Below are 26,031 nucleotides of genomic sequence, written 5' to 3' on the forward strand. Positions count from 1 at the left end.
CAACAGCGGCAGAGACAGGTTCATCAACACCAGGTCCTGCGAGGTTCCAACAGGCGACGATCAGAGACACCTGGGTTCCGAAAACTTATTAATGCCTGTTAAATCATTATCCTACCACATTAACCATCCCCTTTTCCCTATTAAAAAAAAAAGGATATCCAGTTACCCAAGCACAGTTCTCACAATGGCCCTCCACAAGAACAGGTCAACATTCCCAGGGAGCCCCAGGCTGTAGGTTGTACTGGATCTGGGTTCTGTCCTTACTCCCAGGAGAGCAACATTAAGACCCCCCTCCCTTCCTCTGACAGTCTTGTTCACTGCCCCTCTTCAGTCTTTTACTCATTCCTTTATGTAGGAAGTACACATTCATCCAACCCCAGACACCGTAGATCAGCGTGAGCACATAAGCTCTGCCCTCCGCAACCTCCCAGGCTGTGTCTTCCACGCTCTTCCTTAACCAGAAACTTCATTTACAGGCTTTTCTTCCTCTCAAAGGCACCCCAAGATAACTGTCTTATTGTGAGCAGCAATGGCAGGGGTCTGGGACTCAGATGGACAGGCGTATAGCCCCAGTTCTGCCAGTGCCTTTTTATTTCACACGGGGCAGACTTCTGCTCCACACCACCTCCCTCACCTTCAGAATGAGGGCAGGAGCACCATCTCCACCTATCCATTTCCACCAGAGTGAAGCAAAAATCCAGCAAAGGCAGGGCATGGTGGCACACACCTTTAATCCCAGCACTCGGAGGCACAGGCAGGTGGATCTCTGTGAGTTCAAGGCCAGCCTGGTCTACAGAGTGAGTTCCAGGCCAGACACCAAACTACACAGAGAAACCCTGTCTCAAAAAAAAAAAAAAAAAAAAAAAAAACCTTGGTTCCCCATCTCTGTGCCTGACTCCACAGAACATTAAGTTGGTCACTTGTCCTCACCTAGGGTAGATTGCAATGTCCAGGACTCAGTTTTCTCTTTGGTAGCATGAGAAAGACACCAGGTGACCTAGAAGGTCACTACTGCCAACCCAAGACTCCGTGACTTCCTGATTCAGGAGACCAAGGAAGTCTGATGGTGTCTAGCTCAGGGAATCACATTCTCTGCCGGGGAGGAGCCCCAGACTGGAAGAGCCAGAGCAGTCACCAGGCCACAGCCCTGGGAGATGAGAGGAAGTGAGTCCCATCTGGGCACTGGGAGGCTCTGCCTGACTTTTGCTAAGTGTTCAATTCCTGTGTGTGAGAAAAACCCAGATCTGGGGCTCAGACACTGTCTCCCCCAGATCTGCTCCTCTCTTCTCTCTCTCTCTCTCTCTCTTCTTCCCTCCAATCTAATGCCCCCTACTCTGGATTATATCAAAATTCTTGTGCAGGCTAAGTGTACACACACCACTGAGAAATGTGGCCAGCTCAAGAGAGAGTTCTCTTTGTGGGCATGCATGTAGGTATGTGTTTGGGCGTCTCTCGCTCTGTTCAATCGGCTTCAGACACAAAGCCCTTGAAAGAAAGCCAACCCCTGCACTCCACCCAGCCGGGACAGAAGGCAGGCAGCCGTCCTGTGCCCTCCCCACCTGGCTTCTCACCTGGGGATTGTCCATGTACCAGAGGAGGCAGTTGGCCTGGGTGTCCAGGATAAAGTATCTCCGAAGGAACTTGCCACTGTTCTCATTGTCCTCGATATCCAAAAACCCACAGATTCGGTTCTGCCGATCCACATAAGGCATTCCTGGGCTCTGCTCACATCACCCTGCACAACACGGGGGAGAGGCGGGTGAGGAGGAGGGTAAAGCGGGCTCTGAGGGCCTGGATGTGTCTTACCTGTCCCTGGTTTGGCTCACCTCGGTGACTTGCTGGCTGGCTCCTAGCCACCAGCTTCCCTCCATAGGCACCAAACGTCCACCCCACTAAACTTCCACCAACTCTGAACTGTCATTTCTGATGGCTGTTAATGAAACCCATTAGAACTGACTCAGCTAATGTTCTTGAGGCCCTACTGTGTGCTGTGCATAGTCAGACACTCTGTATCCCTGGAGGATAGAAGCTTGGTTATGCACACACAGTATGTGTGCGTGCATCCAGAGCCTCAATTTAGTCAGTATTCTTCCTGTGTCGTCAGTAATCAGTTTCCACATCTGTGAAGTGGGAATAATCCTGGTACCACACCTTATAGGATTTCTGGCTGTGAGTTAAATTGGAGGTATACAAAAAGCCCTTCCTGGCCATCAGTCACACTGCACAAAACTTCAGGAAGTGGATGGCAACTCATTTTACACATGGAGACACTCTCGAGGAAGATACCGCAACAAAACTTGGCCAGGAATTTAGGTATAAAAGAGTACCCAGTGATTAAATGCCACTGTGATGGGCTTCTGGAGCCTCTTGGCAGGGTCACACACCCCTTAGCCCTCCTCAATGCTGGTGTCCCTCTGCTATAGTGACTCGACTATGTCCTGTAAGAATTCATATACCAAAGTCCTAACCTCCATTAGCTCAAAATATGTCTGGATTTGGAAATAAGGTTTTGGCTTTGTGTTTGTTTAGTTTTTGTTTTGAAACAGGGTCTCACTCTGTATAGCCCAGGCTATCCCAGGCTATCCTCAAACTCTCAATTCTGATGCCTCAGCCTGCTAAGTACTGAGGTTATATGTATGTGCAACCATGCCCAGCTACAGACAGGGTCTTTAAAGAAGTATTTAGTATGTCATAAGGGGGCCTGGTCCATTACGATACCATGTCTTTGAAGATGACACTTGGAACCCTCAGGTCCCAGAAATAAGACAACCAAAGACCTAGGGAGAAGATAGCCACCTAGCGAAAGGCCTGAAACATCCCTTCATCTTCTACTTCTGGCCTCCAGATGGTGAGAAAATAAATTTCCATTGTCTAAGCTCTCGGGCTGTGGTACTTTGCCATGACAACCTGAGCTGAGACTCCTACAGCGACCAAATGCCTACAGATTTGATTTGGCAGATCAGCATAATGCATTTGTGGGCCCTACTCATATCACCCTGCATGGGAGGCGGAGGGGGCTAGTGAGGAAGGGGGTGAGCAAGCTTTATCTCAGGACCTGGGATAAGCCTCACCTGGCTTGACTCATCATCTCAGTTCTGTGCTGAGAACGAACAGAAAGCAACAAGAGCGAGTCCCAAGCCTGAGCACCTTCCCTGACTCCAGACCAGGGCCTCTGGCAATGTGAGAAGAGCCATATGTCCTGGTCACTTCATCTCTCCAGAATGTACTCTAAGAGACTACAGGAAAGAGTGAGAGTCCCCGAGCCCCCAGAGGGGGGAAACAGCCAAGACACCTGGTCTAGACTCATGCCTGTGAGGAAGCCCTACAGAGCCACGAAGTACCACATCGCCTTCGGATCATCCCCAAAGCCAGATAACATCCAACCACTGAGCCCTGACTACCTCAGCAGAGCAGGATTCACAATGGCCCCAAGCCAGAAGCCCTGCAGCCCAGCAAAAGTATGAGATGGCTCATGGAGGGACCCTATGAGCCAACACTGACTCAGAGAAACTTCTACCCTAGCTTTTCAAGGCCAGAGGGGACAAGTCCCATGAGGACACACTTCCAGGTAAGGCTTACTCTCCAAGTGGTGGCTTGTGGGGTGTTCTCTCCCACTCCGATGAGCCTTCAGAACTGAGAGGGTCCACCGAGAAACAAGTGCCACATACATACACACACACACACACACACACACACACACACGCAGATACCAGTGAACCCCAGGGTCCAGGCATGTGCTGGCCCGATTCCCAAGAAGGACAGAGCTGCAGCCATCCAGAGATCCCATGGCTACTCTTAAGGGGTGCAGGGTCAGAAGAATAAAGTGGACAGGAGAAATAACCAAGCTAGAACAACACGGCACAGCTAAAAAGGAAGCAGAAAGGGAGGGGAGAGAGGGACAGAAAGTGTCAAGGAGAGGGTTTTTTTTGTTTTTTTGGTTTTTTTTTTTTTTGGTTTTTCAAGACAGGGTTTCTCTGTGTAGCTTTGCGCCTTTCCTGGAACTCACTTGGTAGTCCAGGCTGGCCTCGAACTCACAGAGATCCGCCTGGCTCTGCCTCCCGAGTGCTGGGATTAAAGGCGTGCGCCACCACCGCCCGGCTAAGGAGAGGTTTTGAAAAGGAAGCTAACTATGTAGCAGAAGTGAAGGCCATGGAAAGGTGGAGGAGGGGCCCCCTGAACAAGGTGATGGCACCTACTTAGAGGTGTTATCCAGCTCAGGTCTCGAAGTGAAGCAAGTCTGAGTTCAGAGAAATGCAAAAGCTAAGGGTTAAGAGATGCTTTCGGGAGTCATCCGGCACACACCCTGGGTCACAGGTAGATAGAAGGACAGAGAGCCCATGAATGCCTGGGAAAAAAAATATATGGCCTGTTCAAGGAGCAGGGGCCTTGAGTAGAAAGACAAAGCCACCGTGCATGGAAAGGTACAGAACTTTCAGATGAGGATGGGGGAGACACCAACCCACCCACCCACCCTCCAAGAAACTAGGCAAATTCCCCTGGGTGCCAACACAGCTCCGGAAGCAAAAACTCCAGAGGTCACAGGACTCTGGCTACTCCAGGGAAAATCTCTCCCCACTTCTATCTGAAATGGGGGGGGGGGGTCTCACTGTGCAGCCCAGGCTCACCTAATGCAGCCCAGACCGGCCTCTAACTCTTGGTGGTACTCCTGCCTCAGCTCCCTGGTGCTAGGATTACATGCCTGTGCCACCATGCCCAGTGTTAATGGGGAAGAGAACACATTCAGCTGATCGGGAGAACAAAGCTGACTCGCTCCGGGCCAGCTGGTCAACCCAGGGTCCAGGAAGGCTAGCTTTCCGAGTTCCCCTTTTCAGCCTGCAGGATTTACCAATGTCTGCTTCTTCCTCAAGACAGCACGGCTGGAAAAGGGCCTCTTTCTCCAGAACTCTACTTCTGCTGTGGGACTTCCCAGGCGCACGGATGGACAGTGTGGGACGTCCATGTACCAAAAGGGAAGGTCTGAAGCAGAGCTCTGCTTCCAACATCCAGACTGAACTGTGTGCATGTATGGGGGGCGGGGGGAGGTCCTCGGACGGCCTAACGCAGCTGAGTCACACAGCTCATCAAGACTGTGGGAGGGAGGCAGCAGATCTGCAGAACGGGCACAATATGGAAATGTTACGACTGTTCCACTGGGTCATCAACACTGTTGTTAATGGTTTCAGCACATTAGTGCATTGATTGCAATATGCCTTACTTAATCATACCTCTATCACTAAACAACTAAGTCTAGAGAGCCAGGTTTTTTGCTATTATAAATAATACCAAACCTTCATATTTGGTGCATTTTTTTTCCTGGACATGGAAAAGAGTATATGTTAAAGATAATAATATGGGGAATAGAGAAGGGGTCTGTGGTTCAGAGCACTGGCTGCGCTTGCATAGGGCCTGGGTTCAGTTCCCAACACAAACATGACAGCTCACAACTTCACAACTGTCTGGACATGAGCGCCACACAGTACATACATACAAGCAAAACACATGCTTTTTTTTTTTTTGGTTTTTTTCAAGACAGGATTTCTCTGTGTAGTTTTGGTGCCTGTCCTGGATCTCGCTCTGTAGACCAGGCTGGCCTCGAACTCACAGAGATCCGTCTGGCTCTGCCTCCCGAGTGCTGGGATTAAAGGCATGCACCACCACCGGCCGGCGCAAAACACATTTTAATACACATAAAGTAAAAGCAATAAATCTTTTTTTTAAGGTATGTGATGAGAACCTAGGCTATATGATCTTTATCATTATTGAGACCTATTATAAAGTTACTTTCTAAAAATACATGTTGCAACTAATCGTTAATTCACTCTTCACCATCATTAGATCTTTTTCTAGACAAAGACTCACTGTATAGCCTTGGCTGGGCTGAAACTCCCTATGAAAACCATGCTAGTATCGAATTCACAGAGATTCCCTGGGCCTCTGCTGGGATTGAAGACCTACATGACTGTGTCTGGCTATGCTCTTATATGCATTGAAGTTCTCCTATTTGAAACTGTTCCTAGTTAAAATTTATAATGATGACTGGTGAAGGGTGAATGTTCAAATGTGTTTCTTATTTCATGTATTTTAAACTTACACACACACACACACCAACACATCTCAGCCTCCAGGGCAGTAGGCCTCCCTAAGCAGGAAGTTTCGTGATGATCCAGATGCCCTTTGTAGGATTTAAGTTGTAAGCATTGCTATAAATGAAAATAAGTTATATTTCCTTAAGGTGAGATGTGGCACATGCCTTTGACCAAGGATTTGGGAAGCAGAGGCAGGAAAATCTGTGAGTACAAGGCCAGCCTGGTCTATGTAGTGAGTTCCAGGCCAGCCAGGGCTACACAGTGAAACCCTGAATTTACCACCCCCTCAAAAAAGTGAAACTTAGAGAAAATTAGTTGACTGGGATTACCTAATAACCAGCAGCAGGAAGTGGGCTAACTGGCTATTCAACTGGAATTCCTGACCAGCATTTACTAGGTAATGAGAAACACTTAGGATAGTCTAAGGCTGCCCCTTTTATCCATTTTATTCTGTAATGAGAGGCCCTCAGGGGCTCCTATCCCCAAATAGTTCTTCAACCACTGGATATGCAAACCCAGAAATTGTGAGCTTTAATAGGCCTGTATCCTACAAGAGACAGAGCCTGTGGACCACACACCAGATGGGAGACAGGGAGGCTAAAACATAAAGAGACCTCTGCTCAAGACAGGGGTCATTCCCTTGGGCAGGTTGGGGGTGGGGGTCCTAGGATTCTTATACTCCTGAGTCAGGAGGATGACCTTTCTGAAAAGCAGTTTTGCAGCATGCAACAAGACATCTAAAAATGTTCCTGCCCTTTGACCAAATTATTCCAGTTTTAGGATTCCAGCCAAATAAACAAAAGTAGAAAGATGAACACTGCAATCCAATTTATAACAAAAACTTGAAAATGCCCCAAATAGCTCAATGATCAAGTAATAATTCAATTCTGAGACACTCAAGTATATTAACTATTGTACAACTGTTAAAACAAAACACTGTCTTCAAGTAATTTCTTCTGGGGTGTGTGTGTGTGTGTGTGTGTGTGTGTGTGTGTGTGTGTGTGTGTGCATGCTCACTGTGCCTTCTTGTGTGGCGGCCAGATATTAATGTCAGGTGTCTTTCTCAATTGTTCTCTACCATATTTTTTGAGACAGGCTCTCACTGATCCTGGACCTCGCCATTCCAGCTGGGCTGGCTGGTCACTGAGAACGTGGGATCTGCCTGTCCACACACACACACACATACACATACACACACACACACACACACACACACACACACACACAGTGCTGGGATTACAGCTCCACACTGCCGCACCTGGCTACTTATATGGGTGTTCGGGATTTGAACTCATGCTGGTGCAGCAAGCTCTTTAGGAACGAGGCCATCTCCCCAGGTCTATTTTCAAGTAACTTCTAATGATCCCTAGAAACCCATCATAGCGAGTTTTTCAAAGATATAAAATGTTGCACACCTCAATTGTGTGGATGCCATTCTTATTCCTACATGCAAATATTTTTAAAGACTAGGTTTATAGTCACCAAAATACTAACAGTTATTAACCATGATATAGAGGACTCTTGTATTTAGTTTTCTATATTTTCTGTAATAAATACATGTTAACTTATTTACAAAGGAGAAACTCCACAAACACTCCCACCAGCAGGAGTTGAATTTCTCAATCTACTATAGTTGTAGTCCATAAACACAACCTCAACTAAAATACAGTTCTCCTGCAACTTTTTGGTGTTTCATAGACCCCAGTCTGATAAGTCAGTGTCTTAATCAACCAAAGCCAGACACCTGCTCTAAGGGCACCAGCCTCCATCCTTTGGGGGTTTCTTGTTTCCTGCTGCGAAAGACTCTTAGAGGCTCCTCTTCCCTCGATGGTTTGTTCTTTACTCTCCCTCTTAAGAGGGTTCCTGTCCTCGGTTCTAACCAAACACTACAGCCTATGTCTTCGCTGAAATATCTGACCCATAGGTGACCACTATTCTGAAGAAAGGAACTGGAAATCCTCCTAGGGAGTCGGGTGTGGTACCTCAAGAATGCAATCCCAGCACTGTGGAAGCTGAGGCAGGAGGATGGTCATGAGGTCCAGACCAAACTGGGCTTGACTCCAAACAGCAGAAACACCAGAAAGCTACCAGAAACACGATGCCATTTCCTTGTTAAAACCTGGGAGAGATCTGGGGAAGTGGCTCAGACAGTAAAGTCCTTATGGAGCCAACATGTGGACCTGAGGTCAACCTCCTAACCCTAAAACACCAGGGGTGGTGGTGTGAGCCTTTAGTGCCAACAACAGCAAAGAGGAGCAGGCAGATCCCTGAGGCTCCCAGGCCAGCCAACCTAACCAACCTGATTAATGAGTTCCAGGTCCCAGTGAGAGACCCGCTCTCAAAAAGGACGTGGGGCTGGGAAGCTATGTCAGTAGGTAAAGCACTTGCTATGTAAACACGAGGACCTGAGTTTGGGTCCCCAGCACCCATGTAGGCCTCATGTGAGGAAGTGCCCTTCTGTAACCCAAGCACTGGAGGGGAAGACGGAAGAGCATATGGCAGGGACCTGCTGGCCAGCCAGGTTAGCTCAAACAGTGAGCTCCAGGCTCCAGAGCTCAAAAAGATAAGGTGGAGAACAGGAGAGGAAGAAACCCATTGTGGATGTCCGGCACCTAGACAAACATTCAAATAAAACAGAAAAATGAATACACACCCCCAAACAACAAAACAAATAAAAACCCAAGATGGCCGGCTCCTGAGGAACAACGTTCATGTTGACCTTTGGTCTACACACACCCATTTTACATACACACACACACACACACACACACACACACACACACTCCATGGGTTGGACTTGATAAATGGGTACGGCTGAGGGAATACCTCAGTGGGTAACAGTACTTGTCTCACAAGTGTTGAGGACTTGAGTTCAGTCTCCACATAAAAATCTCCCCCATACTTTCCAAAGTTTTAGCAAGAAAAATGGGTTGTGCTTTCTGATGGCCTGCTGTTAGGAGAACTCGGTAAAACTGGGTGTGGAGGCGCTCACTTGGAATCACGACTCTCATGAAGCGGAGACAGGAGGATGCCTCGACTCTCACTGACCGGCTAGCCTAGCATACCGAGCAAAGTTCGAGGCCAGTGAGAGACTGCCTCAAACATAAGATGGAAGGCGCCTGAAGAATGTTGATGCCTGATAGTGTCCTCTAACCTCCATACACACACACACACACACACACACACACACACACACACACACACACACACACGCTTTAAATGGAACTTCCCTATAACAGGGAGATAGATAATGCCTCTCTCAGACACCATAAAGTAGCAAAAAAACCAGGTGTGGGTTAGCTCTTTTTGAGTTGTTGGTCAATGAGGTTCCATAAACCCCTAAACATTACAGATCACCAATGTTCTTTGTCATCCTCCAGAACTTGATAGCTCAACCCTGCTGCTAACGATACCGTGCACTTGAGTCATAGCGTATGGAGAAATCAAGCTGATACTGACCTGGCAGCTTCATCCCTTCCTGGCTAAATTCCACAGTGCCAAAAGGTTGTATTTATGCTAGAAGAAGGGGAAAGTATTCAACTATCTTACTCAGCTGTAAACCCTACTACCTACAATAATGACTGGCCTGGCAAGATACACCCACTAGTTAACAGTGGCATGAATGTTATGGGAGTAATCACCACTTTCTGGTTGGATTTAAAGCTTGCTCCACAAGCAGAACTCACTCATGCCTGATACTGTTAACTTGACCAAAAAACTCATGACTGGTTAGGTCCTAGGTGAGAACCTATTATCATCACCCTGCTAAATGGACACAGTATTAAACTGCCCCCCTCCCAAGTTCTTGTCTTTATACCCATAGGTTAGTGCATATCTTGACTCTCATAAGAACCTAGCATACTCAGGGCTGGAGAGATGGCTCAGTGGTTAAGAGTACTGACTGCTCTTCCCAGGACCCACATGGCAGCTCACAACTGTCTGTAACTCCAGTTCCAGGGGATCTGACACCCTCCCACAGACACACATGCAGACAAAACACCAATGCACATAAAATAAAAATAAATAAATTATTTTTAAAAAAGAACCTAGAGTGCTCAGCTCTAGATGAGGCATCTATATTATACCCCATCTCCCCAAGACTCAGGGATTTTTATAGAAGTGGAAGTGGGGGAATAAAGGATTGTAAGAGCCAGAGGTAATAGACATTTGCCTTGAAATATTACTTGTTGGACATGGCAGTTCCACCGTACACATGAACGCATAGTGCCTGTGACTGCACGCACAAGACCTGAATAAGATCAAGCCAACTAATATCCCAGCGTTGACAGAGGAGGACTTATGAAGTCCCACCCCCAGCTGAGAAGCTACAGATGACTAACCCATGCTCCAGTAGACAGCTCTACACTCAGGCATAGGCAGGCAGCACTAAGTGGATTCAGTGTGTTGCTGTGTTGGGGGGGGGGGAATTGTAACGAAGTTGGGGGAGATGGAGAGGAACTGGAATAGAGAATGGATTTGATCAGAACACATAAGCATAAATGAAATTCTCCACAGAGACAACAAAAAAAGAAAGTTGTGGTTTGGGTCAGAGTGTAACTAAATTATAGAATACTTGCCTAGCATGTACAGTACCCCCCCCACCCCCCCCACCCCCCCCGTTACACATGGAGGAAATGCTGGCGTTTGCCTATACCGGCTCCTTGATTCTTGAGGTAGTTTAATGTGGTTTACAATATGGGGGATTCATTTGCTAGACTATTCTGGTGTGTGTGTGAGAATAGAAACCATGCCTTCAGTGGTATTGCCACCTTACAAAATAAACCTACAAAATAATATACTATAATCCCACTTCGGAAACGATTCATTTGGGGCTAGAGAGATGTTTCAGCAGTTAAGAGTGCTTACTGCTCTTTCAGCAGACCCAAGTTTGAGTTCCAGTTCCCATACTGGGCAGCTCACAACCATCTGTAACTCCAGCTACAGGGGATCAACAGCCTCTCCTGCCCTCCTTGGGCATGTACACACATGGATACTTAAAATACATACACACACACACACACACACACACACACACACACACACACACACACACAATTTTTTTTTAATTTAGTAAGAATTTTCTTTTTTTAGTAAGAATTTTTTAAGATTCTTTTTTATTCATATTTACAGATTTTTTTTCTTTCACACTAGTCCATGTTGATAAGGCAAGAACTTTCTAGAATTATGACCTAGTAAGAGTCCAGATGGTGCTTCCTGACTTGTCCTTCCTTGTTGCCCTCCAAGAGCAGAGGATGGAGGGACAGCCACAGCATCAGGGAATGTGGACACTGACCTGAATCTGCTAAACTCCTAAGAGAAGCCAAGTGTGTAGGAAGTGACATCAGAGGTCTGACGGGGGACCTGGGTGTGGAGGTAAGAGCAGTCACTGCAGCAGCAGGGTTCACGCCTACTCCGTGTGCATGCAGGGTGCCCACGTATCTGCAAAGCCTCAACAACGCTAACAGCCCTGTGAAAAAACAAGAGCACACAGCCCTCCAGAGCTCACCCCTTAGCCCAGCCAAAGAGCAGACAGAGCCTGGGAAGTGTGGGGGCACGAGTTTCCAGAATCCGGCTACCGTAGCCTCCTCGCGTTTTGTGGTGATCACAAGAGCAAATTCCAAACTGCGGATGGAAGAGGAATAACACTGAAGAGAAGGGAATGTACTGAGTCCCGTGTCCCCAGCGGAAGCCTGGGTGAGGAATGCAAACATCTTCAGGAATGAGGAGATTCAAAAAAAGGGTGCCGCCCCCTCTGACCCTGAGACAGCCCAAACTCCTCCAGATCCTGGGATTTGGGGGGAGGAGGAAGACAGAGTCAAGAAGCAAATTTTAAAGGAAAAGAGTGTCAGAGGGAAGGCAAAACCAATGGGCTATTTTAAACCCTCGTGACCTCTCTTGTCATCCTCGTTGGGAGAAAATGCGGTTGGTAGGGCCGTAGGCAAGAAAGAAAGGCTCATCAGATCACCTTCCTGGAAAGGTCGTGGAGCAGGCAGGCGGCCACATCTGGGATAGAAATAGCCCGGAGAAGCTTAGCTCCACAGTGCTCAGGACCTGAAAGCCCCCAACTCAGGAGACACCAAGAAACTGCCCCCTGCAGGGGCTTCCCCCCTGGCAGCTGCCTCGGGACTGCAAATGAGAAGGAAGCCTCATTGCTCTTCTCTCCGCTGCCCTTCTGCAAAGTGTGCACCAAGGCCTAGGTGTGTCTGTTTGAACCTTGCCTCTAGATTTAGGGAAGGAAGAAGGGCTGGGTGTGGCCAGGCAGAGAGGCAGATGACAATGATCAATAGGTGTATTTTTGAACTTCTTGCAAAAAAAAAAAAAGACCACAAAGAAGAATAGGGCTGACTTCAGTTACCCATCCACATGTCAAAGGGGAGCTTTAGAAGGGGTTAGAGTCAGGAGAGGCTGCGTCCAAACACGGACAAACGGCTGAACTCTCCCGCACCCATTTCCTCATTTGCAATAGAGACAATCACTCTGAAGATTAAACAAATAAGGTACTGGAAATTCTTAACCAGTAAATACCAGGCGAAAGCTGTTGTTTAATGCTGTGTGTTAAGTTTTGAACTTGAGAGGTTCTGGGAGCCAAGACTGGATCAAAGGTCTTCCAAATACAAGCCTGCAAAGGACAACATCCCTCGTCCTTAGTGGCCCCATCTTCCCAGTCTCTTGGACGTGGTCTTGTGCTGGGCAGGGGCTGGAGTTTTCCTCCCCCACACAGGCTGTCACACTAAAATGTTTGTTCGGCTTCCTTCCTTTCCAAAGCCTAGCAGATTAGATGGCTGAGTCTTGTCCCGCTTACCAAGACAGACAAGAAAAAGTGAAAGTAGGGTTACCCAAACGTCCACGGAGGAGGGAGCTCACCGAGAGCCGCACTGCGCCCAGTCTAAAGTCCTAGCAACCGAGTCCTTAGAGAGGACACAATAAAGAAAGCCTCATAGCTCTCTGAGCCCCCAAAGGCATAGTGGTCTACACTGCGGTCCATGTCAAGTTAAATCTGAGCCATTCAGCCTACGACAGGGGCATAGCCCAGCTGTACACCTGCATGACACAGGACAGGAAGTCAAAAAAGTGCCATGCCCCTGCTGTTTTGTCTGTCTAGTGTTCCAGAACTTTCAGCAAACATCTGGGGGGGAGACAGTGATGCTCTTCTAGGGCTTGACTGCCCAGCTAACTTGACTTCCTCGACTGTCCCCTCTGGGACTGAGCCGGGGTAGAAAGGGGTGGGGGTGGGAGGGCATTGCAAGGTAAGCTCTCTGTCAGACTCACTTGATCAGTTGCCAACAACCAAACCCTGTGTGTGTTCAGGATTGCTTCTGTCCCCCAGTAAAATACCAAACTGAACAGACAGAGTTCAGCTCACTATGATGACGTGAGAGAGGTTGCAGGCCCTACTTCCTTTCACAGAAGAGAGAAACAGCAAGCACCAATGTAAGGGAAGAGAAGGGTTTGCAGTCACCCTCCACCAAACAGCACGCAGTTCCCAAATCAGTCTCCAGAAACTCGCCAGCTATGAGGTGGGTAAGGATCCCATTGCCAGCCCACTAAAACTGCACTAGGAGTACCACAATCTGTAAAAAGAAGTTTGCAAACACAGCCAAAGGGCTCTCAGTCTAAAGACAGCAGCTAGAGGAAACCCTCCAGACTCATTTTGACGTCCTACGGTTCTTCTGTTTGCTCTCAGCGATAACTTTCATTCATTTGCTCAACAAACGTTACTCTTGCTAGAACCCTGGATCAGGCAGCACCTAAGGGAAGCTAAGATCTGCCATGACGATGACGCTTCCCAAAAAGCCCTCCTCTGGCCGCTCCATACACCAGGGGCTCCTGCTTGGTATTATAGGTGCCCTGCACAGCCAGGGTTCTCCACTAGTCTGCCGGCTCCCAAAAGACCCGGACTCAGCTTCTCGCTCACTGATCACTTAGTTCGTTATTACCCAAACAAGTCATTAGATGCAACCGAGTTGAAGATAAAACTTCTACCCTTCCAGAGTCTCTTGCTTAGCTGTTGCTGAAAGCTTTGACCTCCCCCTCGGAGTCGGGGCAGACAACAAAGAAAGAACACGGGAGCGGGGGACGACTTGGAACTTCAGCCCCAACTGCAAAAAGCAAAGTGCCCCCAGGAGCCACAACTGGTTCAGACTCCCCCTGCTCCTCCTCTAATGTTTATACTCCTCTGAAAAACTCTTAGAGAATCCGAACCAGGACAGGAGTTACAAACAGAAGATGCTTAAGGAAGGAAGCCTTTAAGGCGAAAGACTCGGAGCAGGGGTGCCCCGGGCAGAAGGTGAACAAGGGTGCCCTGGTCATGCCCTGATACTTTTTTCTTCCCACACGACCTGACCTCATCCCTCCTTTCTTTTTCTTTTCCTTTGAAATTTTAACGGCATAGTCTCAAGGCTGAGCAGAACCGGGAAGCGAGGACAGAAAGCGAGCTTCCCCTCGAAAGGGTTACCTAACCTGGCAGCGACCTGTGTTTTCCACCAAGTCACCTCCATTGCCAGGAATCCCAGAAGCCCGTGGCGGGACCAGACGAAAGGAGGAGTCTCCCCGGGGTAGCATTCTAGGCCCGCCAAGTTAAAAAAAAGGAGTGAGAAGGAGAAGGAAGAGGCTCCAGCACCCAACTCGTGCCCGAGGGACTTGCCTGGGATGTTCTGTGCGCTCCTCCCCTACCCGCTGCCCGGGCAGTCCTTGCGGGGCTACTACCCCAGTGCTAGAACCGTGGAGAAGTTTCGCCGCTGCAAACGTGAGAAAAGGCAGCTCTGCAGGACACCGCCCCCACACGCCCCACCCCACAGCCCGACCCCTGGCGGTGGCGACCTCGGTCACCCTGAAGGCGCCAGTGCACGGGAGGAGGGGCTGCCTTTGGGCCTTTCCTGGGAGCTAGGGAGGTCACCAGGATCGGGCCACCTCCGGTCGCCGTCCACCACCCGGACTGGCGCCACCAAGCCCTCGCACCCGACTCCCCCCCGGCCAGCCGAGGCTGCTGCACCCCGGCCCTTGCGCCGCGCGCCTCTCCACCCGGACTCACCGCTCTGTGCGCAGCAAGGGTCGCATCGGGTCCCAGGGCTCTTGCGCCTCGGGGCTGCGGCTCCCCGCCCGTCCTGCCGCGCTCTTCTCCCCCACCCGCCGCCGTCCTCCACGGCCGTGTCTCTCGACTCTTTTTTCCGGGTTAATTACGTTTCGCATTAAAGCAAAACCCAGCCCCGGATGTGAGTACAATGCTCCGCGGGCCTCCGGGGGAGGAGAGGGGTGCGGGGACCGCGCGCGGGGGACGGCAGAGGGGGTGACAGGGGGAGGGGGGGATATGTGGCCCGGCCGCAGCAGGTGTCCACGCTGGGGTGCGCGACCGGCACTTCCCCAACCTACTCTGCAGGGCGCAGCCCGCCCAGCGGGTGGTGGCCCCGGAGCGCGAGGGGGCGTTGGGTTTGGAGGTGGAAAGAGGAGCGTAGCACCCTGCGGTCTGCAGTGCGCCCCGGGATCCCAGCGGGCCGCTGGCGCTCTGACCCGGCTTGCTCGGCCCTTGTCGGAGCAGTGGGAAACAGAAGCCTGGATTCGATAGGTTTGGCCTGGGGTGACCAGACAGAACTCCTGCTCCCTCGCCCTGCAGCCACACCGCAACCCATAGGTATCAATCCCTTGCCCGATGAGGAAACCGAGACTCCAAGACGTTAGGTAACATGCTCTGGGTCCCCAGTCAGTAGAGGGCAGGTCTGTCCGGTCTGACACAGGCCTTCCTCGTGGGGACATAGACATTTAAATATAAGTAAAGCCAGGCGGACAACATCCGAAACCTAAATATAGTGGATTCGCCCAGGGACTGTGCATCGAGAGATGCGGCGTCTGGGGGATGCTGATGTCAGCCCCGCGGGTCCTAAGCGTCCTTGGAGGGAGCAGCGCGAAACTCGCCCTGGGAGCCTCTGCAGGAACAGGCCTGGATTCGCGGGTGGGGAGGAAAGGCCAGCCCCCCAGCAGAGCAGTGCATGGCAAAGGCAGCCTGTACCAAAACCTGGGGGGCCGAGGGCCACAGCCAGGTGAGCCGACAGGAAGGCGGGACAGCCCGCAGCACACGCCCCGAAAGCTCCAGTGATGAAACCGCAGGCGCTTCCTCTTCTATTTTGATTGCCAAAGCGAAAATAAGCCGCCCAGTTCGCTCAGGTGTGAAAAAAGACGTTTGCTTTAGAACATTTTGCCCTGAATGAGGAAGGAAAGGACACAAGGTTGGGGGGAGCCATTTCCCTTGAAATAAACATCAACGTCAATGTTGCGCGTCAATGTTCGTAGAGGTCTGTTGCCCTGCACTTGGGCCTCAGGCAGCCTTACCCCAAGCTGGGTAAATCCCAGCCGGCTCCCATCCCCTAGGCAGCTGGTGACCCGTGACTCGATCGGTGCCTCGGTTTCTGCATCTGGGTCAGTGAGTCAATTCTTGCAGAGTGTCTCTTCCCAAAACAAATGTGCTATGTGATTTTTTTTTTTAACGAGATGGTCATTTTTACCGTAAAAAGGAGCATAATTCTTTGGGGGGAATTCGTACTGGAAACCATCAGCTCGGGTCGGATTTGCTGAATGAACGCTGCCCGAAAATCCCGCTGGGACGATACCTTAGCAGCAGTGCAGCCCAAGCGTCAGATTTCATGGTATGGTTCCTATTAAAACCCATAAAGCTGCTCCCGAGGGGGCCTTGCCTGACTCACCCAGTCACAGACCCACAAATATTTTCTGAACACTACTGTATGGGCTGCCTGGGAGGCAGAGAAGCCACGGGCCTCAATTTCCTTCATAGAGAGGGGGAAACCTTTGTCAGGAGGAATCCGCCTTCAGTATTCCGGAGTGCCAGAAGAGCCTCTGTGCCAGACAGGAAGGGATTCTCACGGGCTTTGAGTGAGGCTAATAAGTAGTTTAGGTCAGCTGAGGGAGGGCAAGAATGGGAGCTGAGGCAGGGTCACGCTTCCTGGGAGCCCCATTACTGCCATCGCCTCCATTTCTGGTAGGGACTAGATACTTTCTTCACTGAGTCGAGTTCGACCATCCTGGGTTTCCCAGACTTCTCAGATGGCCTGCTCCACCAGCTCTAACAAGCACCACCGAGCATGTCTGCAACTGTAGCCTGTCTCTGTCTGTCTGTCTGTCTGTCTCATAAAATACATATACCAGAAATCACACCATTGTGACCCATCTAAAGTGCACCTATGGGGACATTCAGTGGCATATTGTACACTTGTCACCACTGTACAGTTCCAGACAGTTTCCATCATCCCTACAGGTGACCTCACAGCATCCTCCTCTCCCTTCTCCAAGCCTTGAGTCATCACTATTCTGCTTTCCACCAAGTCGACATACACGGGACATTTCCCACAAGGGAAGTCAGGTGACAGTGGCTTTTGTATCTAGCTCCTCACACTTGGCATTTCATGATAAACTCCTTTTGAAACCTTTTCATTGTTTGACTTAATGCATTAACGTTGCCTCCCTGCCATAAACCAGCCAACAATGTGAGTCTTACCTCTAGAGAGAGGGACATCAAAGAAGATCTTTTACGAAAACTATTTTAGTCACCCCCACTGGATCCGTGCAACATAAAGTTCCAAAATTATTTAAGGTTTTGCAGCTAGTTAGTGGTTTCAGTTGGCTCCAGAACACTTAACTACTTAACAGGCTTCACTACTGCTAGAATCTTCCAACACAGAAACTGCTCCTGAAAATGGGAATATCTAGCAGGACCCAAGAATCTAAGCAGCCCGGCATCTAACACAGCTCTTTCATCACGTACTTTCTATTTTAAAAGCTGGTGAACTAGAGAAGCTAATGACATTGAGTGGTGAGCCAGTGTTCCCTCCGGGGAACTGTATTATTTCTTTGCCCTCAGAGGGCCCCATTATTAAGGTTCTGAGCTGCAGCTGGGGCCACTTGATGAGACCAAAGTCAATTCACTTGGTCCTCTTCAAAACAGTTTGGTTTGCCCAGAGATAAGCTGCTTTCCGGGCCATGCAGTGTACCTCCAAGATTCAGAGACGATTTTTCTAGGTAGTTGTTACTTTTCTTTTTTAAATGGCAAAGTGCCTTAAAGTGATTGTACCGGCCAATTCTAAGATGACTTAAGCTACTATTATTCTGCTCAGCTTTTGAGCCAGATATTTTTCTTCCCTTATACATTCTATTTTCTTCTTTTCTAGGGACATCCTGTTAAATGCTTTACATATATTCTCCAGTGCAAGTCTTACAATGGCACTGAGTGCCAGGAACCATTATTTCCCTATTTTGTATTGAAGAGATCAGTACTACCGCACTCTCAAGATGAAGCCTGGGTTCAGAACCTAGCAGCCTGATGCCAGTGTTTGCCCTCCTTCCCCTGAGCTAATTGACATGGGATGGGCCTTATAAAGACCCCGGGACAGAATGCAAGAATCCTACCCTCGGGCCTAGTCATCATATTTCCATTTCATCTATAATAACATATTGAAGGGCATGTCCTAAGGAAGTTATGGCTACATAAATACAAAGAGGTTTGCATATACAAATGTGTCTCTATGTGCACATTCAGTGCAGCATTCTTCACTATGGTAAGAATTGGAAGTCATTTAAGGGGTAGAACAGGTCAACATTGGTCCATGAATACATTCTTATACTGTGCCCTGACCAAGGAAGAACACAGTTAGGTTGGGAGCATGATTCAGTCAGCCCATGCTAAGCAAGCATCAGGAAGGCCCAGGTTCAGTTCAGAGAAGCAAAAGAAGAGCTAGAGAGAAGAGGGAAGAGGGAGGGAGAGAGGGGTAAAGAAGAAATCCTATTTAAAAACATTACGAAGCTACACATATAATACAAAATATAAATGTGAATGATTTATTCTGAATTTTTTAAATTATTTATTTTTACTTTATGTACATTGGTGTTTTGCCTGCATGTATGTCGGTGTGAGGGTGTCAGATCTTGGAGTTACAGACAGTTGTTAGTTGTTAGTTGCCATGTGGTTGCTGGGAATTGATCCCAAGTCCTCTGGAAGAGCAGTCAGTACTCTTAACTGCTGAGCCATCTCTCCAGCCCTTATTCTGAATTTTCTTTGGGTGGGGGGCGGTTTTGAGACAGGGTTTCTCTTTGTAGCTTTGGGATCTGTCCTGGAACTCACTTTGTAGGCCAGGCTGATCTCGAACCAGCCCGTGAGTGTGTGTGTGTGTGTGTGTGTGTGTGTGTGCGTGCGTGCGTGCGTGCGTGTGTGTGTGTGTGTGTGTGTGTGTGTGTGTACTTGCGTGTGGAGACCAGAGATTGCCCAGTATCTTGATCATTCTCTACCTTTCATTTACTCAGGCCCGGTTTCTCACTGAATCCTGAGTTTGCTGATTCAGCTAGTCTAAACAAACAAGCTTGCCCCAGGAATCCCTTGTCTCTACTGCTCCAGTGCTGGTTCATCATTAGGTCACAGTGCATACCCAGCTCTTATGTGGGTCCTGGAGATCCAAACTCCAGTCCTCACACATGTACAGCAAACGGTGTATTCACTGAGCTGACTCTCTAGCCCATGTTTGTTTTGTTTTGTTTTGTTTTTTGTAAAAATGCATGTGTGTATTTAGTTATCAAAAGAACAATTATTAAGTTTTAATGAAAATTAAGACTAGAGACATGCCTCAGTGGTTAGGACCACTGACTATTTTCCAGACTACCTGGGTTCAATTCCCAGCACTCACATGGCAGCTCACAACTGTCTATTAACTCCAGTTCCAGGGGACCTGACATCCTCACACAGACAGACATACAGGCAGGCAAAACACTAACATCACATCAATTTTTAAAAAATAAATAAGTTTTAACACAATTTAAAAGTTCTATGAGATGGAAAATCACATTGCAGTCCTTGAAGGTACCCCCTTGAGTAGGGAGGGACTATGATGGGTAGGGAGTTAGTGTAACAGACAGAGGCACACAGAGCAGGGGAGAGATTTGGGAGAGATGAAGAGCCAGCTATGGATGGGGATACTAAGGAAACAGGACCTTGAGAAGACCCCGAAGGATGGATGGCATGGACAAAAGTGAAAAGCTATTGAGAGAGAAGAGGAGGATTTGGGATCAAAAATGATCGAATGTAGGCTGAGGAGATGGATCAGTTGGTGAAATGCTTGAGGACCTGAGTTAGTAAAACCAGACAGAGCAGTGCAGGCCTGTCATCCTAGCCCTGGGGATTCGGAGACAGGAGGCTCCTGAGGCTTACTGCCTACGGTCTAGCTGAATCAGTAAACCCTGTGTTCCATTAGAGACCCCTTAGGGAAGAAAAAAAATAGGTGAAAATTGGTTGAGGAAGACAGCTGACATCAGCCTGTGGCCTCCACACACAAAGGCTCCTATGTTCATGAACACACACATGTACATATTAGTGCAACGCCTACACGCACACAAGGAATGATCAATGACAAAGTCTTGGTGCACAGACTCCATTGCAGTTGAAGAGTTCAGAGGAAACACAGGAGCACGTGAGTTACTGAGAAAAATGCCTAACCAAGGAAGCAGAGGAGAGAGGTGGGTAGGGAAGTCATGGAAGCAGGATCTAGAGGAGGCCTGTCACCCTGTACCCACAGTCAAGGCAGAGAGGGGTGAATGTTTGCCTCAGTTCACAGTCTCCTTTCTATTCGGCCTGGGATCACAGCCCGTGGAATGGTACCACCCATCTTTAGATGGGGTCTTTTCGCCTCAGCTAACCCAATCAAGAAAGTCCTTCACTGAAATGCCCAGACTTTGTTTCCATGGTGCCTCACAATCCCATCTTGTTGACCAGTGTTTACCATCACACAGGTGCAGGGGGGAGATGAGCCGGAGACAGGGAGCTACAGACTCCCACAGTGCTGAGCGAAGGCTTCAGAAGTTTCTGCTTCAGGCTTCTGGAGCCCGAGGGTTCCTGGACCAGGAAAGACACAATCAGAAAGAAACAGGTAACCATCGAATAGCTGGTGATCATGGAACAGGCAGCGTCAACCTGCAAGGGTGTGACTCCCTGTCATCAACTAACTGAACAGCCAAGGAACCCATGACTTACCTTTCCTGTGTCTCTACAGAAGCAGCTATCTCCTACCTCAAGGGTAGGTGCTAAGTGCCTAGGATGTCAGGGGCTGCTCCTGCAGCTCAGCAGCAAAGCACTTACCCAGCTTGCTCCCGTCCCCAAGTTCCATCCTCTGGGCCCCACAAAAATAAATAAAAATCGATTTTGTGCCTTTGCCTTAAAATCTTTACATTTCACCCTGAAATTTTTCTACAAAGAGCCAGCTGTTTGCACTTAGGAGATAATAGACTGTTAGTCTCATTTGACAGATGGAAGAATATGGTTTGTTTTTCCATTCTTCAGAAGAAATTTTATTCTTTTGGACATATGTTTAGTATCTTAATTTACAATTGTCCACACATTATGTGCCCAGTTTCATAAGGATGAACTTGTATGAAGGCTCAATTATTTTGTATATATTTGTTATTTAAATTGTTTTCCATATAATATGCACCGGTCCTATTCTTTCCCCTCCCCTAACTCTTCCAAATTTCCATATCCCTACCACCCAGCTTCATGTTCTTTCTCCCTCTCCCTCTCTCAAATAAAAAGTAAAAACGGAAAATCAAAACAAACGAAAAACAACAACAAAAAAGCACATACAAAAACAAAACAAAACATGGAGTCAGTTTTGTGTTGCCCAACTATTCCTGCCCTGAAATGTGGTGGATACACCCAATGCCACTTCATTGGAGAAAACGGATTTTCCCTTTCCCAGCAGGCATCAACTGCAGACATCTTCTCAGTAAGGGGTGGGACCACTTCCCCTTCTGCATGCCAGGATTTGGTCTGCTAAGAATGTGGGTTTGAATCTCAACCTCACTCCACCAGTCATGATCTGAGCCCTGGACTCTGAATCACGGGTCAGCAATCCCAGCCCAAAGTCCATTGCTATCTCTTAGCTCAAATTCTCAGAGAATTGAGAGTTTAAAAAAAAAAAAAAAAGGAAGTGGAAGAAACATCGGAAATTTCTGTTTATAACACCAGGGAAACCGTAGTAGGGAACAGGAATAAAGTCAGATGGAGGAAGATAAAACTTTTGAACTCCTGGAAGTTTATGCATGATATCAAATGTAAAATATAAACAGGAGATGTATCTATATACACTCCCACATGGATGCACATATACACACACACATACATCAGAATTATTTCCTAGTAACGAAGTTTGGAAATCATGGCTAGACTGCTAAATCTGACTGGAATCAAAACTTAAAACCGAGTGTTCATCCTGTCCCCGGAAATCAATTAGTCATTTCTATTGATCCCTGCCTGTGGCACCGCCTTTTAGTCAGCTTGGTGCCTGCAGTGTGCTTTGGGGATCCCATGACCCCGGTGACCCAATGAAGCTTCTGGAAGGAGTCAGGTCTTCTCTTTCAGAAAGAGGGCCCAAGTAGCTGCCTTTACTCCAGACCCATGACCATTTTTTGCACTGTCTTTGACTTTACTCTTCAGACTTGGTTATATTTCAACATCCTCAGCACTAGGATCACTCAGCACGAGGAATAGGGGGTGGTTATAAATAAATCCATGTGGATGACGCAGGCCACACCACCAGTGAGAATCAACTTGGGCCCACTTATTCCAGGAGATGCCTAGTCATCCACAAGGCAGGTGACTGATGTCAACGATTCTCAACACCACACGCTAAGAAAATCAAAAGGGGGAGGGGGTTGGGGATTTAGCTCAGTGGTAGAGTGCTTGCCTAGCAAGTGCAAGGCCCTGGGTTCGATCCTCAGCTCCAGAAGAAAAAAAAATACTTTGCCAGGCAGTGGTGGCGCACGCCTTTAATCCCAGCACTCGGGAGGCAGAGCCAGGCGGATCTCTGTGAGTTCGAGGTCAGCCTGGTCTACAGAGCGAGATCCAGGAAAGGCGCAAAGCTACACAGAAAAACCCTGTCTCGAAAAACGAAAGAAAAAAAAAAAAAAGAAAGAAAATCAAAAGGGGTGTTTGTATACAGTGATATTTATCCTAACATCATCTTAAGAGGAAAACAGCTCTTCTATGCCCCGAAGAAATTCACGTGACATTTAATTCTCATTATGAGGTATTAAGAGGTAGGATCAAATGGACCTTTAAGAATTGACTAGGGGGCAGCAAGGTGTTTCAGCTGGTAAAGACACTAACCACTGAGCCCGAAAACCCAGGGTTAAGCCCCAGAATCTACAGTGGAAAGGGAAAACAGAACCAATTCCCACAAAATGTCCACAGATCTCCACATACACGCCATGGTATGCATCCCCTCCCAGTCAGTAAAGAACTGACGGGGCTGAGGGATCTGATCTCAGGCCTGGAGTTACTCCATTCTACGACCAGTGGAAATACGTTGAGTCTGGAAGCATCTGACATCGAGCCCTCTTGGCCCCAGCTGCCCTGCACTGAGTCGAACACAAAGGCCTTCACCAGATGTAGGAACCAGGAACAGAATAAACCTTTACTCATGGATTACTCAGCCTTCAGTATCCATTTATAGCGTCAGGAAACAGACCAAAGCCACATAAAGCACAAAGATTAAAAGTCCAAAGGACACCAGGCACGGGCCTTTAATCCTAGCACTCAGGAGGTAGAGGCAGGTCAATCTCTGGGAGTTCGAGGTCAACCTGGTCTACACAGCAAGACCCAGTTCAAAAGAAATAAATAATAAAAACAAGATGCAAAGCACAAACAGTGTAAGGCAGTGAACCTTCCCATTTGCCCAGGTGTCTTGCCTCTTCTAAGCCTTCGGGTCTAGGGGGGAAGAGACACTAACATTCAGTTTTCGAGGAATTACCTAAACTGTTAACATCAATTAGCTGGGCAATGACTTTAATGGCCAGTTTTAAAAAAAAAATCTTTATTTTGGAGGATTATCTATGTTTTCCTTAATAAACAAATTCTGATTTGGGTAAGGCTTTATTTATTTAGATTTTTATGTAGATGGGTGTTTTGCCTACATGTATGTAAGTGTGCAATGTGTATCACATGCCCTGGGAGACCAAAGGATGGCATCACATCCCCTGCAACTGAAGTTAGAGATGGTTGTGAGCCTCCATGTGGGTGCTGGGAGCTGAACCTGGGTCCTCTGCAAGAGCAGCCAATGCTCTTTAGTGCTGAGCAGTCTCTCCAGCCCCACGTGTACTCTTCTATGGTTAGAAGGGAAGTGTGAATTTTCAAAGTAATTCTTACACAATCCCCCTCCAAGTTGACAGGGGTGTAGCTCAGTTGTAGGGTGTTTGTCTAGCCCACAAAACCCTGAGTTCACTTCCCAAATGTGACACACACTTTTTTTTTTAAAGCCACTATCTTAAAAGTCCACTGGAAACAATACACAAAACTGAAATCTCAGCCTGAATGAATTCTGATTCCTAAGGAAATGCAGGTGAATCGCTAGGGGCTTGCCCTTTTCCCAGGAATTTTTCTTCAAATTTCAACGTAATTTGTGTAATGACTCTACATGAAATTGTATTAAAATGGAGTGTGGTATGTGACTGCAGAATAAAGTCCAGTTCAACTTAACTCTTTAGGAATTCAGCACTAGGAAACCAGGTTTACGCTGATGCCTGAGGCTCAACACGGACGGCCCTGGCATTGGATACCCAGCCAGGTGCACATTCATCCGCTGACTTTGTCATCATCCTGGTTTCCAGAGAAGACACAGGACTGTCACCATCCCTCTGACAACACACCTGTGGCCACAGATAAGAAAGGGCTCTGAGCTGCCAGACTCCATGGTTCCTGATTCTGACTGAGGAGAGAGAGGTCATTAAAAACAGGGAGGATGGTATGGGGGAGGGGGCTGAGACTGTCTGCCTCATCCCTGTGTCCATAAATGGAACTATTGACAGCGGCAGAGGAGAGAGAAAGGCTACCTGAGTTCTCCAGATTCTATGTGCTTCAGACAACCATTGACCTTGGACAGGAGACTGGCTGGACTGTGTGGCCAATGCCTCTGCTTCCAGCTCGAAGTTTGATGTAGTTTTCCCAGTAGGAGAGGGGCCCTCTGGGTGGTCGAATCACCCCAAGGTAATGAAAGCAGATCTCACAATCCACTCATGTCATTCATATCTTTTAAATGTTATGTTATGTGCAATTATATACCTTCATTTATTATCACATACCAATAATTTATTACCTTAGTAAAATAGTTTCATGTTCACACAGATGATATAACCAAAAACTGTGTAAAGAAAAATGATAAAATTTAAAATAATGTACCACGTAGAGATATCACATGTAAAATGAGCCAGGTGGCGGTGGCACATGCTTTTAATCCCAGCCCTCGGGAGGCAGAGCCAGGTAGATCTCTATTAGTTCGAGGGCAACCTGGTCTACAGAGCGAGATCCAGGACAGGCTCCAAAACAACACAGAGAAACCCTGCCCCGAAAACCCAAAACAAAAAAACAAAAAAACACCAAAAAACCAAAAAACAAAAATATAGGGTACGATGCTAGTGGGGATATAAATACACACACACACACACACACACACACACTTCTAGGAAGCAGTTTGGCACACGCTGAGCACAGTAGCACTTGCCTGTAATTCCAGCATTTAGGAAACAGAAGCAAGAAGAAGACTGCAAGTGTGAAGCCAACCTAAACGTTTCATGTCTAGATTCGGCTCACACAAACAAGATGGAGTTACTTGTGGCAGGCCTTCTGAAAGTAACGGAGAGCCAAGAGGTCATGGAAAAGGGTTCTGTGGCCCTCTGTATATTCTGACCTTGGTTCCGACGTGCATTCCATGTGTGGTATCTGTTACAGATACAGAAAAGTTCTACCTCACAACTGAGATGTTAAAATGGAATGGAGCGCCAGGCGGATCTCTGTGAGTTCGAGGCCAGCCTGGTCTACAAAGTGAGTTCCAGGAAAGGCACAAAACTACAGAGAAACCCTGTCTCGAAAAACCAAAAAAAAAAAAAAAAAATGGAATGGAGGGGGGCG

General features: G+C 48.0%; 1 protein-coding gene across 2 annotated transcripts in view; it reads right to left on the reverse strand.

The window, feature by feature from the left end:
* The window catches only part of Plekha2 (pleckstrin homology domain containing A2), a 58,980-nt gene extending 43,733 nt beyond the window's left edge, over positions 1 to 15,247 (reverse strand). The window contains exons 1-2 of one of the 2 annotated variants that reach the window (XM_052751859.1): positions 15,118 to 15,247; positions 1,572 to 1,735 (exon numbers count right to left, since the gene is read on the reverse strand). In XM_052751859.1, coding sequence (XP_052607819.1) covers positions 1,572 to 1,712 — 141 coding nt within the window. In that variant the 5' untranslated portion in view covers positions 1,713 to 1,735; positions 15,118 to 15,247. Of the gene's footprint in view, positions 1 to 1,571; positions 1,736 to 14,730; positions 15,095 to 15,117 lie in introns of those variants that run through there. The other variant, XM_052751860.1, reaches the window with a different exon arrangement.
* Positions 15,248 to 26,031: the final 10,784 nt, after the last annotated feature.

The sequence above is a fragment of the Peromyscus californicus genome, unplaced genomic scaffold, assembly GCF_007827085.1.
Source record: "Peromyscus californicus insignis strain IS unplaced genomic scaffold, ASM782708v3 Scaffold_23__1_contigs__length_62951481, whole genome shotgun sequence".
Taxonomy (NCBI): domain Eukaryota; kingdom Metazoa; phylum Chordata; class Mammalia; order Rodentia; family Cricetidae; genus Peromyscus; species Peromyscus californicus.